Source organism: Molossus molossus, unplaced genomic scaffold (assembly GCF_014108415.1).
Source record: "Molossus molossus isolate mMolMol1 unplaced genomic scaffold, mMolMol1.p scaffold_m16_p_9, whole genome shotgun sequence".
NCBI classification, from domain to species: domain Eukaryota; kingdom Metazoa; phylum Chordata; class Mammalia; order Chiroptera; family Molossidae; genus Molossus; species Molossus molossus.
The window spans coordinates 14535692-14553082 of NW_023425403.1; the positions used below are offsets into that span (position 1 = coordinate 14535692).

Sequence of the window (17391 nt, forward strand, 5' to 3'; positions counted from 1 at the left end):
GACCCCGGGAAGCCACACCCGTCGGGGCGGGGCTCTGGCTCGGCTCAACCACTGCCCGCGGGGAGGGGGGTCCTACCAGCGGCTCGGTCCAGGCGCGAGCGCAGCCAAGCATCCTGCGGGTGCCTCCCCCACGCCGGCAGCCTCCCTGTTCCTGCCGCCCTTTCCGCGACCCCGAAAAGCCCCATGCTGCCCTTCCTGCCGTCTCCCGCTCCCTGCCCACTCCCCGCCTCGCGTGGTGCGGTCCGGGCCGCAGGTCACGTGACGGCGGGGGCGCGGTCTGCTCCGAGCCCAGGAGGTGCCTCTCGCGGCTGCTGCGAGCGTCTCGGAGCGGCGTTGGCGGCAGGAGTGATGCTGGGCCGGAGTCGCCTACCCTTCGTCTTCCTGGCCGTGGCCGTCACCTGCGCCGTGGCGCAGCACGCGCCGCCGGTGGGTGAGCTCGATCCGGGGGCGTCGGGGGTCGCAGGTGCGGGTGTGGCCGGGAGGGCGGGGCGTGAGCAACACCTGTTCCCGCAGCATCTTTTCTGCTGTCTGCGGTTTCCTGCGCCAGGGGTGGCTGAACCCCACCTGGGATTGATTCGGCACAGCTGGAACCGGAAAACCTTTTAGGGAAGTCCTGTTCTCTGCAGGATGGTGGTGGTGATTTTACACACCCCAGGATTTTTAGGGATTGCACTTGTTCCGCCAGTTCCGGGCTCGCGCATTCTGAACTGCTGAGAGAAGAAGTTCCAGCCGACTTGTGTACATAACTCAATTAAGCGAGGGACTGCTTGATGACTTGGGCATTCTCCGCCCCTGACGAGGTGCTGAAGAAGTTGCAGGTGGGGATCCGAGCGCCCTGGGAAAGGCCCAGGCTTCCCCATTCAGGGCAGTGGGAGCAGCCCAGGCCGGCCCCAAGTGGCTGCTGCGCCTTCACCCCGAGTCATGGGAAGGCCTGTCCCGTGGCTCTTTCCCCACAAGGAAGTCCCAGGAACACAGACTGATCAGTGCAAGAGGGAGCGAGGCACCAGCCTGACTGTGGTTTTACAAAGGAGGAAGTCCACTGAGTGAGAAAATGTCTAGCCAGCGGTCACACTTTTGTTTACTGCAGCATGCCTAAACTCGGCCTCTTGACACAGAGGCTGGTGCTCTTTCATAATTCTCTTCTTTAAAAGCACAAGACTACATTTTTCTTTGCCAACTGATCAGATAAATAGGACTTGACCTGGAACGAGATGAGGATGAACTGGAATAGCTTAGATAGGATATTGACCGTGGGAGCAAGATATGTTCCCTCTTATTCTTTTATTTCTCTAAGGAGAAATGCTTGACAAATAAAACCATGGTGGGATATTAATTACCCATCAAAATATATCACGACAAGCAAGTACGAGAAGAATACAAAATAGTATGTATGTACAGTGATTTCAGTAACAGAAAAAAGTACAGTATATACATGTGGACAAGGCTTGGAAGAGTATAAGGAAAAATAAAATTAATATTAGAGTGGATAGGGAATTAATTCGCTTTGAGGTGGTTGTAATTACAGGAATGTTTAAAGAACTTACTACTTTGATGCCATCCATGCCCTTCAGCCAAACCTCCCAGGAAACACACCTGTAGTTGAACAAATTATTACTCTTCGTGGTGATGGAGAACGCACACCATGGGTAACCGTGGGGCCTCTCAGTAAAGGGCATTAGAAAAAACCTATTTCATAACCTGGAGTTTGGTTGTGTGAGTTGGAGGTATGTGTAAGGAATCGAGGTTTGCTGCATATTGACTGCTTTTAGAAAGTGGGGCAGTTCCATGATTGGGTAAAGAAGAAACAGTCATTCATTTAGCAAGAGAAGGGGGTGTTTGGTATTTTGTGGGTTGCATAGTATCTTTGTTTTCCTCTGTGCTGAGATGGAATCATCAGTGGCTTTGCTTTGCCAGGCTTTATCCTGTCTCAGAATAAGCTTAACTGAGGTAGGCGTTCTGTGAGATTGGTTATATCCAATAGGAGAACAGAAATGGCCTGTTGGCAGCAGACCAGCTTGTGATCATATGGAGGTCTGATTGTGAACCTCAGAGAAGTTTCTGGTGTCAGGAGCTGCTCTTTTTTTTTTCCCTCTTTCCCAATACTTTACTTTTACAAGCAAAACCATTTTAAAGGCCGTTTTTAAAACAAGAAGAACCTACAGGCTCCATGAATTTAATAGTTCCTTACGAGAACATTGGTTGTCAAAATCTAGTCCAGCTACTGGTGTTAGTTTGGGTAGCTTTCATAAGTCTTTTTTTTTATCCTCACTCGAGGACATTGTTCAGATAGAGCGGGAGGGAGAGAGAGGAAGAGAGAGAGAGAAACATCGACGGGAAGGGGCACATCCAGTGGCTGCCACCCACACCACCCAACCAAAGCTGGGGACAAACTACAACCGAGGTACATGCCCTTAGCGAACCCGGGTCTCTCTGGACCGCAGGCCGACACTCTAACCGCTGAGCCAAACCGGCCAGGGCCATAAGTCTTTAATGAATTGGGAACAATGAGAGCATAAAATTGAAATTATTAAGTCAGAATGTTAACTGTTATTCTGATTTTATGGCCTTCCAATTTTTGTTGTTAAAATTGTTTTTTTTAATGTGTGTGGGGTTTTGTTTTGTGTAGTAACCTCTTCTCTTCGGAGAATAAGACTTCGTACTACTATGTGCTGGGCCCTTCTTCATATTTTTACTGATCTGGAAAATTCTGGGAGCCACTGGCTAAAAGGATCTTTGGAATCTCACAGAAGTTTAGTGACCTCATTCTCTGACAAGAGTAAGCAGTTTCTCTCTTTGAATCATTTTACATGATAAACTGTAGCCACATAGGAACAAAAGATATTTCAAAACTGCTGATAAATGTGAATAAGTTGAATCATTTGATTTGGAATGTCTGTGGGCTTTGTTTCTTCTTGTTTTTGAGGCTTTTCAGAATATAGCATATTTTTAAGGTTTTCCTGAGTCATTCTTTTTTTTTATTTTCTTAATTGATTTTAGAGGGAAGGAGGGAGGGAGGGAGAGAGAGAGACAGACAGACAGACATTGATGAGAGAGAACATCAGTTGGCCACCTCCTGCATGCCCCCGGCTGGGGATTTGGCCCACAACGTGGGCATGTGCCCTCACCAGGAATCGAACCAGCGACCTCTTGGTGCATGGGTCAATACTCAACCACTGAGCACACCAGCTAGACACCTGAGTCATTCTTTACTATTGATTCTATTAGGAAACCTATTAAGAGATGGTGGTAATGAACCCTGGCTGGTTTGGTGGAGTGTCAACCCATGGACTGAAGGGTCACAGGTTTGATTCCTGGTCAAGAGTATGTACTTGTGTTGCAGGTTTGATCCCCGGCCCTAGTCAGAGTCATGTGGGAGGCAACCAATCCATGTGTCTCTCATATCGATGTTTCTCTCTATCCTTCTCACTCCCTCCCTCCTACTCTATCTCAAAAAAAAAAAAAAAAAAAAAAAAACAGTGGAAAATCTTTCAGTGAGGATTAACAGAAGAGAGAGAGAGAGAGATGGTGGTAATGTGATAATGTGAGAGGCACAGAAAAGTCTGGAGAGGGAGATGGAGATAGTCATCTGGCTCTTAGACCTTGTTAAGGATTTTGGAATCTGTCCTAAAAATAATGGGAAGCCACTGGATAGTTTTATTTAAAAAATTTTTTTTCTTTATTGATTTGAGAGAGAGAGGGAGAGAGAGATAGAAACATCGATGAGAGAGAGCATAGATTGGCTGCCTCCTGCATGCCCCTTACTGAGGATTGGGCCCACAACCTGGGCATGTGTCCTAGCTGAGAATCGAACAGGTGACCTCTTGGTGCATGGGTCAACACTCAACCACTGAGCCACACTTACCGGACTCCACCACTGGATAGTTTTAAACAAGATATGACAAGATACCATTTTCACTTTACAAAGATCATTTGGATTGAAAGGGAGCAAGGGTGGATGTGAGGAGTTCAGGGGAGAAAATGGGATGACTTACAGGAAGGGGTACCAGTGGAGAAGGAGAGAAGTGGATGGTTCTAGAGAAAAGTAGGAGGGAGAATGAGCAGAACGAAGGATTGGATGGGGATGAGGGGAATGCGCCTTTCTGAGCTGCTCAGCTGGGTGAATGGTGGCATCACTACCAGGGAACACAGGGAGGAAAACGTTTGGGGGTGGAAGAGTGAAGATCATTTTCATTCTGGTTATGTCAGACTTCCTGTGGCACCAAAATACCCAGCAGGCCTTTGGGCCTGGAGCTCAGGAGAGAGATTGGGAGTCATAGGCATATTACTTGAAGCCATTGGAGCAGATGAACATGGAATAGGTAGAGGATATAGAAAGAGAAGAAAAGAAGAGGCCTAACACGTATGAGGTGATATGTCATTGTGGTAATGGTTGTCATCAGTGAATCAACAAGCAACAAGTGTTGGCGAGGATGTAGAGAAAAGGGAACCCTGTGCACTGTTGGTGGGAATGCAGACTGGTGCAGCCACTGTGGAAAGCAGTATGGAGTTACCTCAAAAAATTAAAAATGAAACTGCCTTGTGACCCAACAATTCCACTTCTGGAAATTTATTCAAAGAAACGCGAAACAGTAATTCGAAAGAGTATACCAACCCCTACGTGTATGGCAGCATCATTTACAATGGCCAAGATTTGGAAGCAGCCCAAGTGTCCATCAGTAGATGAGAGGATAAAACAGCTGTGATAGTTACACAATGGAGTACTGTGCCGTAAAAAGGAAGAAAATTTTACACCTTGCAATAACGTCGATGGACTGGAGAGTATTATGTTAAGTGAAATAAGCCAGTCAGAGAAAGACAAGTACCGCATGATTTCACTGATGTGTGGAATTTAATGAACAAATTGAACTAACAAGCAAAATAGAGACAGACTCATGAATAGAGAGCAGGCAGCAGCTCTCATGAATAGAGAGCAGCAGCCCTTGTGGAGAGGGCGGTGTAGGGGGGATGGAGGGATGGAGCAAAAAGGAACGAAAAAGAACTCGTGAACAGTGTGACTGGGGTGGGTGGCGGTAGAAGAGGGTATAGGGCGAATAAATGGTGATAAATATATATATATTATTTGAAATATATATGAAAACTAAGGATCCTATTTTACATGGGAGTTTTGTCTTTTGTTTTTAATAAAACCAAAGAAGTTAAGAAAGGCAGGCCTAGGCAAAGGCTGCGGCGCAGGTGCGCGTGCCAAGTAGAAAAGCATGAGCGCATTAAAGCAGCAGCCAGATGGGGGAGAGAGTGCTGGGGAAGCTCTGAGCATGGGACAGGTTACCTGTGCTGAGTGCCATTGAGATGTCAGGTGTCTGTCGTGCTTGGCAACTGGAGGTCTTTGGTCACCTTGGCCAGTGCAGTGTCGGGAGCAGGTAACAGCTGCAGTAGGCTGAGGAGTGATCAGAGGGAAAGGAATCGGAGTGGAGGAGGTGACTATTCTCAGTAATAAATCTGAGCAGATGCCTAAAATGTGTGAAAAAGAAACAATGGTTCAGTTATTAATTGCCGAATTGAACTTATTTCTATGCATCAGCTTCTCACTGAGTAATAACATCGTTGACACTAGCTACTGAAACAGGTATTAGCAGTGATGCCTGCAGTTTCTGGAAGTCACGCAAACCCCACCTGGCCTGACCACTCTTGCTGTAAGTGCGTCTGCTTTTCCCTAGCTGTGCTCCCAAGGAAGACGCACTGCTAGATCTGCTCAGTCAGCAGATACTGCACACCTGCTGTGTGGGACGCTGCTCCAGGTGCTGGGGACCGGTCGGTGAACAAGGTGAAAGGTCCCTGCTCTCCTGAGGGCCTGATTCACATTTCTTTGACCTCAACATCCCTAGTTGAATAGGGTACCATTCCATCAAAGTCAGAAAACAAATAAAAAACTTTCCATGCTCATTTGAATTTGTTATATATGCAAGAAACGTGCCTTTTCTTATTCAGTAGGTGTACTCAGAGACATTTTAAGAAAAATCTTACTCATTGCCAGCTGGTGTGGCTCAGTGGATTGAGCATCATCCCGTGACTGAGAGGTCCAGTTCGATTCTCAGTCAGGGCACGTGCCCGGATTACAGGCTCGATCCCCAGTGCGGGGTGTGCAGGAGGCAGATGATCGATGTTTCTCTCTCACATCAATGTTTCTATCTCTCTCTCCCTTCCTCACACTCTCTAAAAAAAATCAATAAAAAACATATTTAAAAAACAGAAAAATCTTACTTAGAAAATAGTTGTTGAATTAAAGAATTGAATTAAAATTGCCTTGTTAGAATTGTTCAGCGTCTTTTCTGATGGTGTGAACACTAGTGTGAGCTGTATAATTTTTCAAAATTCCCTTTCATTGCCTTTTCCTGAGTACGTGAAGAAGACAGGAACAGGAGGGCTTTCTGAGCTTTTTTTGTACAGCCTTTTCATTGAGGTTCTCGCTAAAGCTTCAGGATTCAAATGTTCGAAGGAGCTCTGCAAATTCTGTCATTTCTTTTTTTTATTCTTTTTTTTTTATGCTCACCCGAGGACATTTTTTGATATTTTGTTCAGATAGAGTGGGAGGGAGAGAGAGAGAGAAACATCGACGTGAAAGGGACACATTGAGTGGCTGCCACCCACACGACCCAACCAGGGCCAGGGACAAACTGCAACCGAGGTACGTGCCCTTAGCGGGAACCGAACCCAGGTCTCTCCGGACCACAGGCCGACGCTCTAACCGCTGAGCAAAACTGGCCAGGGCTGTCATTTCTTTTAGGTGAGCATTCGAGTTGCTAATGGAAAAATTTCCACTTAAATATTGTTTTCCTAAATATAGTATCTCCAGTAGCTTAATAGTTTTTCTTAATGAGTAGGAAGACCTAAGACTAAAAAATTTCAAAGAGGTTCAGTGCCTAGCAAATAACCAGACTAATTAGAGAATTCACTGACCTGGAAAGTGTTTACAAAACATTTTACAGAGATTTTCAGTACTTCCTCTGGCCTTAGGAATAAAAAATGAGAAAGGGCACGTGAGAGAGGCTGGGTGAGATTCTAACTTGGTTGTGCTTTTTTCCCTTGTGACGGAGTACCTCAGTGTACCAAGCAGACTACATACTATCCCTAAACCATCATCTGTAATCTCTACCTCTCATCTATTTAAATTCGTACTTACTTTGATAAGGTTGTCTATTATTAAATCCATTTGTAGTTAAATTTGGAGACAGTACGAAACTTTAGATAACAGATGAGCTCATTGTAATTCTTTTTAGTCTATACATAGACTATGGAGCTGTCTTTCCTTGTAGAAGTCTCTCTTTTAGGTGAGGATGTAGCTGTCTCCACTCTACCCCCAAATCTAACCTGTTTAAAATGACTTTTTTACCTTTTATCCTTCCAGCCAGATTCTATGCAGATTTTGTGTCTATATTATAATTTCTCATTTATCTATTGCTGCCAGGATTTTCATAGTAAAATATCTTATTGACCTCAGACATCTACATGTATGATGGCTAGGTTACTACTCTCTTACCTCTGGGGCAGGTTGAACTCTCTCCTCAGTCTTGACAGAGCACATTTACCTTCCCTCACAGTTGTCTCGTAAGAGATAAACCTTGTACTTTGATTTTTATATTGGCTTTGGAACCTAGGTCATGCAGATGTAATTATTGGGGAGAGATGAACATCATTACATTCATTTACTTGCTGAATTTAGTTCAGTGATCATTAAAACCCTGAAGGAGGTGCACAGTGTTCCCTTCCAGGAACTAAACCGAGGCATCGGTTTTATTGTTTTCTCTGTCGGAAGCCATGAGGGAGCAGGTGAACTGGGACCAGAGCGCCGGACACTAGCTCTCTCGCCGGCTGGGTACCCTGCTCCTCACTCATGGAGCCGGGCCTTGCATTCTAGAACAAGACCCTAAAGTTCCTGATAGCTTGAGGCCTTCGCTAGAACTAAATGATAAAGATTTGTTCATAGGTCTTAGGGTTTGCAAACTGTAAACACTGGGGAATACCCAGAGTGTTCCAAAGGAGACAGAAAAGCTGAGTTCTTATAGTGAAAAGTGCATTCTTAGCCTTTGAATTGGTCCATGATGGTCACACTCTAGATGGCCGGTGGTCCGGATACATGAACCTTCTTTCCTTAGGCATTCAGAGGGTAATCAGAGGGTTATCTGTAGCAGTACAAGTAGACATCCTTGAGCCCTATACCTTTTCTCTCCCTCTTTTTCTTCTGTTCTGCATACTTCTACTCTTGCTTAGTAAACATTGATAACATGATTGTAACTGAAAGACTTGTAAATATTGGTCATTGCTCAGTGTACTATGATTACATTTCCTTTCCTGAAATTCTAAAGCCAAGATTCTAATAGCACTGAAAGAATATTCAAACATATTCCCTACCAAATACTCATATTGATACCACAGTTTAGTTTGCTTCAAACTGATAGCATGCCTTTCTTACACAGCTTGTTTTCCTTGGAGTTTCTCATTGCTTTCTCTTCCTTTTTTTCTCAACAGCAGAAGGAGCAAAACCTATGCCATCATCACTGTATCCTGTATTGTTTCAGCTTCTGATTTATTCTCTCAATATTTATTCCATTCATTCTTCCTGAACCCTACCAGGCTCGTCTTCTAGTTGGGACTGTTTTCATTTTATTTGAACCATACTTTCCTAATACTACAGTTTCCCCCTGTAGTGTCTGGTTGGTTTTCTTTTGTTCTTACATTCTGTTATTTAGGAAAGTAAGAATAATAAATGAGGATGACAGAAACATTAAATGAGGGGCCAGTAAACAGAAAATAACCCCAGCCCTACCTCTATAGGCATTATTGGTAGGCAAAAAGCTAAACACACAGTCTCTGTCCCCCGTCTCTTTTCACACATGCGCAGCACCTCAGCGGGTTTTCCTCTGAAGAGACAATAGATGGCCTAGCAAGACCAAGGGCGGTGTCGGTACCCTGGAATAGTGGTTGGCAGATTACAGCTGGCGGGCCAGACCCTGCCTGCCAGCCATTCTTGAAAGACCTGTGTGCAAAGGAAGGTTTTTTAGATTTTTTAAAAGTTAGAGGGGTCGCCCTGGCCGGTTTGGCTCAGTGGTTAGAGCGTCAGCCTGCGGTCCAGAGAGACCCGGGTTCGGTTCCTGCTAAGGGCACGTACCTCGGTTGCAGTTTGCCCCCGGCCCTGGTTGGGTCATGCGGGTGGCAGCCACTCGATGTGTCCCTTTCACGTCGATGTTTCTCTCTCTGTCTTCCTCTCTCTCCCTCCCACTCTATCTGAACAAAAAATGGAAAAATGTCCTCGAATGAGGATTTAAAAAAAGGGGGGGGGGGTCCAGAGAAGATTAATATTTTGTGATATGTAAAAATTTCATGAAAGTCAGATGTCAGCGTCCTAAAGAGCGTTGTTTGGGAACGCAGCACGCTCGTGTGTTTGCTCTAGCAGTAAGAACTCAGGCTGTTCAAGGCTGCTCAGGGCACTTCAAATGACAGGCAGTTATAACTCTACAGCATTTTACGTGCCACCTGCATCAATATGCTGCGTTATTCAAATCTTTTAAAAAAATCTCCAGAGCAAACCTTTCATGCCAAAACCAGAAAAGCAGCGAAAATGTTGTTCTCTTGAGGCAAAGTATGGCTTATCTTGTTACTGAATTCGATGGCCAATCCTTGTGTTTGTTATGCAATGACACTAGAGTTGTGATCAAAGAACACAGTATATGTGACATTACACGTTTAAGCAGTCTTCACAATATTCCCAACTCGGGGGGGGGGGGGGTGTGATCAGAAAAATAAGAAACTTTTCAGCAGAGTATCTCATCCCAGCAGAATTTATACATTTTAAAAAGTAAAATGAGACTGCAACCAAAGTCAGTCTCCAAGTAGCTCCTTGGTTAGCAAAGTGAGGACAGCCATTTACCAGTTGTGACATATTGCATTTGATGACAGCCGTATAAGAAATGTGTCCTGCCCGGCTGGTGTGACTCTGATTGAGCGTCGACCCATGCACCAAGAGGTCACCGGTTCGATTTCCGGTCAGGGCACATGCCCAGGTTGTGGGCCTGATCCCCAGTGGGGGGCATGCAGGAGGCGGCCAGTCCATGTTCACTCTCATCGATGTTTCTGTCCCTTTCTCCCTCTCACTTCCTCTCTCTCTAAAAAATCAATAAAGAAAAAATAAATTAAAAAAAAAAAAAGAAATGTGTCCTGAGAAAATTTGTTTCACACTGGTACCTTTAGATGAGAACAGTTGCTCAAGACTTTAGCAACATGATCAGTATCAATTGAAGAACAAGGCAAATGATTCCCAGCTGTTTTCCTTGACTTTTGAAGTTACTGATTCCAGATATTGATACTTATTAGAGCATCAAATGCCAGGTTTGAGACTAAGGAGTTGGTCTCCATGAATAGTCTGTATGAAACAGCTACAGGAAAGGATGTTTTCAAAGAAGTCGAACACCTGCTATGATGTGTAACAGTTGACAATGGTAAAAAGGTGTGTGAAGCAGAAAAAAGGAGTAAGTAGTTGGACAAATGCACAAAACTTGTGAAAATGGTGTTTAAAGATTGTGGCTATTAATTATATTATCTATTGGCAAACACTTTATGGAAAATACTTGAATCTACCAAGTGTCATTGAATGAGTAATGTCTACTCGTAGACTTAGCCATCTTCATTTCTGTGAGTTGTGTAAGAAATAGATGCTGACTTCAGCAATTAGACAGGTTAGAAGTAGTAAAATTTCACTGCAATTTTTAAGCTCAGGGCTGAGACTGAAGTTTTTCTAAACAAGAAGAATCTCCTTCAACCATTATGATTAAACATTGAATGGCTTTGGAAATTAGCTTTTGCTAAGTTTATATTGGATTATCAAATTGATATTTAATATAAAATATTTTTATATTGTAATAATTTAGAAATAGAATTTAAATTCTAAGGATTAAACTAGCTTTTGATAATTTGATACTTGATACTGTTTCTTAATAAAAATCCACCTAACATTAAAAGGCAAAATAGCACTTCTACAAAAAACTTATACCATAGTCATTTTGACTACAATGAATGTTCGAATCATAGGAAATGTCAAGCTACTTTAGGTACTTCCCATACTATTAAAAGTTTAAAAAAGGTGTAAGAGCTTCATTCTCACTCAAATTATTGTAGATCTAGTTTCTGAGCTCAAACTCCAGTTCTAGTAGTTTCAGTCCCTACTCTACCTCCCACTTATTGAGAATTCAGCCTTCTTATTCTTTTTTTTCCCAATCCTCACCCAAGGACATTTTTTTTCCTATTTATCTTCAGATAGAGTGGGAGGGAAGGAGAGAGAGGGAGAGAGAAACATCGATGTGAGAGAGACGCATCAACTGGCTGCCTCCTGCACGCCCCTGACCAGGGCCAGGGACAAACCGCAACCAAGGTACGTGCCCTTGACCGGAAATGAACCTGCGACTCATTGGTCCACAGGCTGACACTCTAACCACTGAGCAGAACTGGCCAAGGCTCAGCCTTCTTTTTAAAAAGTATTTTACTTTTGCCCTGGCCGGTTTGGCTCAGCGGTTAGAGCGTCGGCCTGCGGTCCTGAGAGACCCGGGTTCGGTTCCCGCTAAGGGCACGTACTTCGGTTGCAGTTTGTCCCCAGCCCTGGTTGGTCGTGCGGGTGGCAACCACTCAATGTGTTCCTTTCACATCGATGTTTCTCTCTCTCTCTCTCTGTTCCTCTCTCTCCCTCCCACTCTACCTGAACAAAAAATGGAAAAATGTCCTTGGGTGAGGATAAAAAAAAAAAGTATTTTACTTTTATAATATTGGGTCTCCAGAGGAAAGATAAACGGGCTTGCTATCTTGAATTAGTAATAAAGGCATTGTAAATCCATGTGGACTTTTGTTCATTTTATGTTGAGAGCTAATTCTGTCTTACTGTAACCTGAACACTCTTCCCTAACTCTCTCATTCATTCTCTGCCCAGCAGTGGCCTCGGTGTTCAGGGCTGTCCCCACCTCCAGGAGCACAGAGTGTGGTAGTAAAGCGAGACATAACCATAGTTATAGTGCAATGCCAAAATATGGTCATGGAGATGTGAGTAACCGCTTGGGAGTATAGAGGAGGGGGTGACTGTTTTCATATAGAAAGTGGATGAAGGTGACACACACACACAACAGTATTTGAACTAGATTTTAGAACTTAAAGCCAGAGTTTGCCCAGTAGAGAACAGGCATTTCTAGGCAGAGGGAACAGCATCTGCCTAGGCATGGAAGGGTGAGAAATCGTGGGAGGTGGTTGCACACAGCTACACAGATCAGGGGGAGTGGCAGGAAGGGAAGCCAGGATGGTAAATTATAACCAGATTAGGGAGGGCTCTGGAGAGCGTGCCCTGAAAATCTGGTTTGGGATGCAAGTCTCTATTGCAATAGAGTTGGCTCATACATTCAAGTAACAGCACATCCTATCAAGTAATTTAGTGATAATTCAACCTATTTGACATACATTTTCCACCTACGTATGCTTCCTCTTTACCCGACATATTTGCAATATAAAAGCCAAATTACCACACCTGGCACAGGTGCAGACTGAATTCAGATGGAAAATTCACTTAAGTTTGAGATTTTAGAAGTTTTTGAAGGAGGAAAATATTTTTAAGAAGTATTAAAATGATCTAAAAGGGCAAATCATACTTGACCTTAATCAGCTTTAACTGTTTTTACAAATTGCCTATTCAATTTGTTATTTTCTGAAACTTTAAATTTTCTTTGTTTTTTTAGTGGACAGAAGACTGCAGGAAATCAACTTACCCTCCCTCTGGACCAACGTGAGTAAACATCAGATGCTCAAAACTCACATTTTCCTATGTAATGATCTCATAAAAATAATGTCAATGAATAAAAATTCAAGTCATGTCCTCTATCCTAAAAAAGACAAAAATTTCTTTCTCAGGTTTGTGTATTATGCATGTGACTAAGACCCTACACAAATATGAATATACCTCATGATTAAAATGCTCATTTCTAAGCCAGCCAGTGTGGCACAGTGGAATGAGCGTCGTCCCATGGACTAAGAAGTTTTCAATTCCCAGTCAGGGTATATGCCCAGGTTGCAGGTTCGAAACCAGTAGGGGGCATGCAGGAGGCAGCCGATCGATGTTTCTGTCTCACATCGATGTTTTATCTCTCTCTCCCTTCCTCTCTAAAATATCAGTAAAAACATATTTTAAAAACTTAAAAAATGCTCATTTCTAGCCTATCAAAATCACAGGGGGAAAAAAAAAGATGTCCATTCTCCACTAAATTCTACCTACTGCTGGGCATTTTCCTCATCCTGACAAGTGCAGAGCTGTCCTGTGATTTTCTGGGTGCCTGAGTATACACTACCAGGTTATATTAGAACGAAAAAAGTATTGGGTCTTACGTATGAATCATTCAAGAAATAATCCCTGGCATGATCATCGAATTTATCAAGGGAAAAACAGGATTGGAAATCAGAAGGGAAGGGCCGATATCATATTTTAGTGTATTTAATGTTAATATTGTTAGTCTAGGTATATGGATGTTCTTTTCAGATACTTTGGGGCTACCTGGGTCTAATGAGAAAAACGTGAGAGTACCTCACCAGCCCAGAGGTACCAGAGTGGGGGAAAGGAGGGAAAGGTATAGGCAGGTAATCCTCTTGGCCCTGCTCTTTCTGCTCAATGGAAGTCTCAGCTGGTGGTAGGGACAGGCAGCGTTCAACTTTAACCAGTAACATCAAGATGACTTTTCTGATTTTGTAGCTCTCTAATCATATATTTTGTACTGCACTTGCCTAAATTATGTATCCTAAATAGCCTTTATTCCAGATACAATAAAACTGTAGTAAACTAAATTCTTTCTATTTATTCACCTTTCTGTAGAAAGAGGCAAATATTTGGCAGGAAGTAACTTAGAAGTAGTCAGTTGCTATGTTATTTTAAAGCCAGTGCATGGCCCAGCCCCTCTGACGGTTTGCTCTCCCCAGGTCCTCCTTTCTGTCCCCACGAACAGTGTGTTTGGTCTTCAGTGCCTTATTGACTGTGCGTGTCACTTGGGTGGTCTCACTGCCCCAGTTCATTGAATATTTAATGAGGACTTTGCACAGTCAAGGCTTTTTTCTGCTCCCTTTATGCGCACCTTACACGTGTCTATGAATTGATTGCCTGGCAAACCTTTCCTACTTTGAACTGGTTCTGAATTGCCGAGTGTATGTGTACATGTGTACACACACGTTTACAAATAAGCACCCTTTTCTTATATTTATACATAAAGTGAATATTTGTACCCTGGTATTTCTGCTAGATTCCTCCTTACGTCCCTAGCCTATTGCCAACACAGGAATGCGTAGCTCCACTCTGATCCTTCTCTTCTCTGAACTATAAATGGGTCTTGAAATCTGGAAGAGAAGTAGCTTTGAATGACAGCAAATCCTCCTGTACCTTACAGGTCATCCTTTTCAATCAAGTGCGTAGATTCTGGAGATATGAGTGGGCAACTGTGAGGGAGGAAAGAAACACCTGTTTATCCAGCCTGACCAGTTATTTCAGTGCTGGAGGTCAGGGACTGACAGCCAGAGCACCCCTTAATCCAGCTGAACCCATTGGCATTTCTTTTCTGCTGCTCACTGGTGCTCCGCATCTGCTGTGTGGTTATCATTTTTCTTTAGATTTAATTTATCTTTATTTTTAAAGTATTGCAGATATCCTTCCCCAACCCTCCACTGATTCCCTCCTTCCCATTCCTGCCCCTTCCCTTTGCTTTCACCACACTGCTGTCTGCGTCCATTGGTTATGCCTGTATGCATGTAAGTTCTTTGGTTTATACCTTCCTGCCACCTTCATCTCCCTTCCCTCTGAAATTTCTCTACTTCTGTTCTCTACTTCCTTGTCTCTGGATTTATTTTGTTCGTCAGCTTATTTTGTTCATTATATTCCACAAATAAGTGAGGTCATATGGTACTTGTCTTTCTCTGACTGGCTTATTTCGCTTAGGATAATACTCTCTAGGGCCCTCCATGTTATCTCAAAGGGTAAGAGATCTTTCTTCCTGCCCTGGCCGGTTTGGCTCGGCGGTTAGAGAGTCGGCCTATGGTCCAGAGAGACCCAGGTTCAGTTCCCGCTAAGGGCGCGTACCTCGGTTGAAGTTTGTCCGCGGCCCTGGTTGGTCGTGTGGGTGGCAGCCACTCGATGTGTCCCTTTCACGTCGATGGTTCTCTCTCTCTCTCTTCCTCTCTCTCCCTTCCACTCTATCTGAACAAAAAAAAAAAAAAATGGAAAAATGTCCTCTGGTGAGGATAAAAAAAAAAAAGATCTTTCTTCCTTACAGCTGCATAGTATTCCATTGTGTAAATGTACCACAGCTTTTTTATCCACTCATCTTCTGATGAAGATGACACTTGGGCTGTTTCCAGGTCTTAACTATTGTAAATAGTGCTGCTATGAACATAGGGGTGCATATATTCTTTCTGATTGGTGTTTCAGGCTTCTTAAGATATATTCTGAGAATCGGGGTCACCGGGTCAAATGGGAGTTTCATTATTAATTTTTTGAGGGAACACCATATTGTTTTCTATAGTGGCTGCATTCCCACCAGCAGTGTACTAGAGTCCCCTTTTCTCCACACCCAGACCAGCACTTGTTGTTTGATGACTTGTTGGCAGCCATCCTGACAGATATGAGATGATACCTCATAGTTGTTTTAATTTGCATCTCTCTGATGATTAGTGACATATTGAGCAATTTTTCATATGTATCTTGGCCATTTGTATGTCCTGTTTGCAGAAGTGTCTGTTCAGGTCCTCTGTTCATTTGTCTTCCTCTTGTTGAGCTGTATGAGTACTATATTTTGGGTATTTACCCCTTATTCGATGTATCACTGGCAAATATGTTCTCCCAAAGAGTGGGTTCCCTTTTCATTTTGATACGGGTTTCTTTTGCTGTGCAGAGGCTTTTTAGTTTGTTATTGTCCCATTTTTAATTTTTTCTTTTGTTTCTCTTGCCCTAGGCGATATATTGGTGAAAATTCTGCTGCATGTGATGTCTGAGATTTTGCTGCCAACATTTTCTTCTAGGATTTTTATGGTTTCACAGCTTACATTTAAGTCTTTTATCCATTTTGAGTTTATTCTTGGGTATGGTGTAAGTTGGTGGTCTAGTTTCATTTTTTTGCATGTATCTGTCTTAATTTCCCCAACAGCATTTATTGAAGAGACTTTTTTCTCCATTGTACTCTCCTGCCTCTTTTGTCAAATATTAATTGCACATAATGGCTTGGGTCAATTTCTGGGTTCTCTGTTATGTTCCATTGATCTATATGTCTGTTCTGTGCCAGTACCAGGCTGTTTTGATTATGACAGCTTTGTAGTATAATTTAATATCTGCTATTATGATCCCTTTAACTTTGTTCTTCTTTTTCAAGATTGCTGTGGCTATTCGGGGTCTTCTTTGGTTCCATATAAACTTTTTGAATACTTGTTCTAGATCTGTGAAATATGCCAGTGGTATTTTAATAGGGATTGCATTGAATCTATAGATTGCTTTTGGTAGTATGAACATTTTAATGATTCTTCCAATCCATGAACATGATACATACTTCCACTTTTTTATATCTTCCTCTATTTATTTTTTCAATGTCCTGTAGTGTTTTGAGAACAGGTCTTCTACTTCATTGGCTAAGTTTATTCCTAGGTATCTTAATTTTTTTGTTGCAATGGACAACGGGGTTGTTTTTTTTAGTTTTTCTTTCTGGGTGTTCATTATTGGTGTATAAGAATGCCATCGATTTCTGGACATTAATTTTGTATCCTGCTCCTTTACCAAATTCATTTATTAAATCCAGTAGTTTTTTTATGGAGTCTTTAGGGTTTTCTATGTACAATATTATGTCATCTGCAAATGACAGTTTCACTTCCTTCTTTCCAATTTGGATGCCTTTTATTTTTCCTTCTTGTTTGATCATTATGGCTAAGACTTATAATATGGTGTTGAATTAGAGTGGCAAAAGTGGACATCCCAGTCTTGTTCATGTTCTTAAGGGAAATGCTTTTAGTTTTTGCCCATTGAGTATGATGTTGCCTGTAGGTTTTTCAAAAATAGCCTTTATTATGTTGAGATATCCCTCTATTCCCACTTTGCTGAGTGCTTTAATCAGAAATTGTGCTGGATTTTGTCAAAAGCTTTTTCAGTATCTATTGATATGATCATGTGATTTTAATCTTTTATTTTGTTTATGTGGGGTATCACATTTATTGATATGTGAATAATGTACCAGCCTTGCATCTCTGGGATAAATCCCAATTGGATGTGGTGAATAATTTTTTTAATATGTTGCTTGATCCAATTTGCTAATATTTTGTTGCTAAAATCTTGGTGTCTATGTTCATCAGGGATATTGTCCTGTAATATTCTTCTTTGAAGTATCTTTATCT

The 17391-nt window shown here is 42.6% G+C and overlaps 1 protein-coding gene across 1 annotated transcript in view; it reads left to right on the forward strand.

Moving 5' to 3' along the window:
* Positions 1–302: 302 nt before the first annotated feature.
* The window catches only part of ASAH1 (N-acylsphingosine amidohydrolase 1), a 42144-nt gene continuing 25055 nt past the window's right edge, over positions 303–17391 (forward strand). The window contains exons 1-2 of the mRNA XM_036250103.1: positions 303–426; positions 12723–12769. Coding sequence (XP_036105996.1) covers positions 349–426; positions 12723–12769 — 125 coding nt within the window. The 5' untranslated portion in view covers positions 303–348. The remainder of the gene's footprint in view (positions 427–12722; positions 12770–17391) is intronic.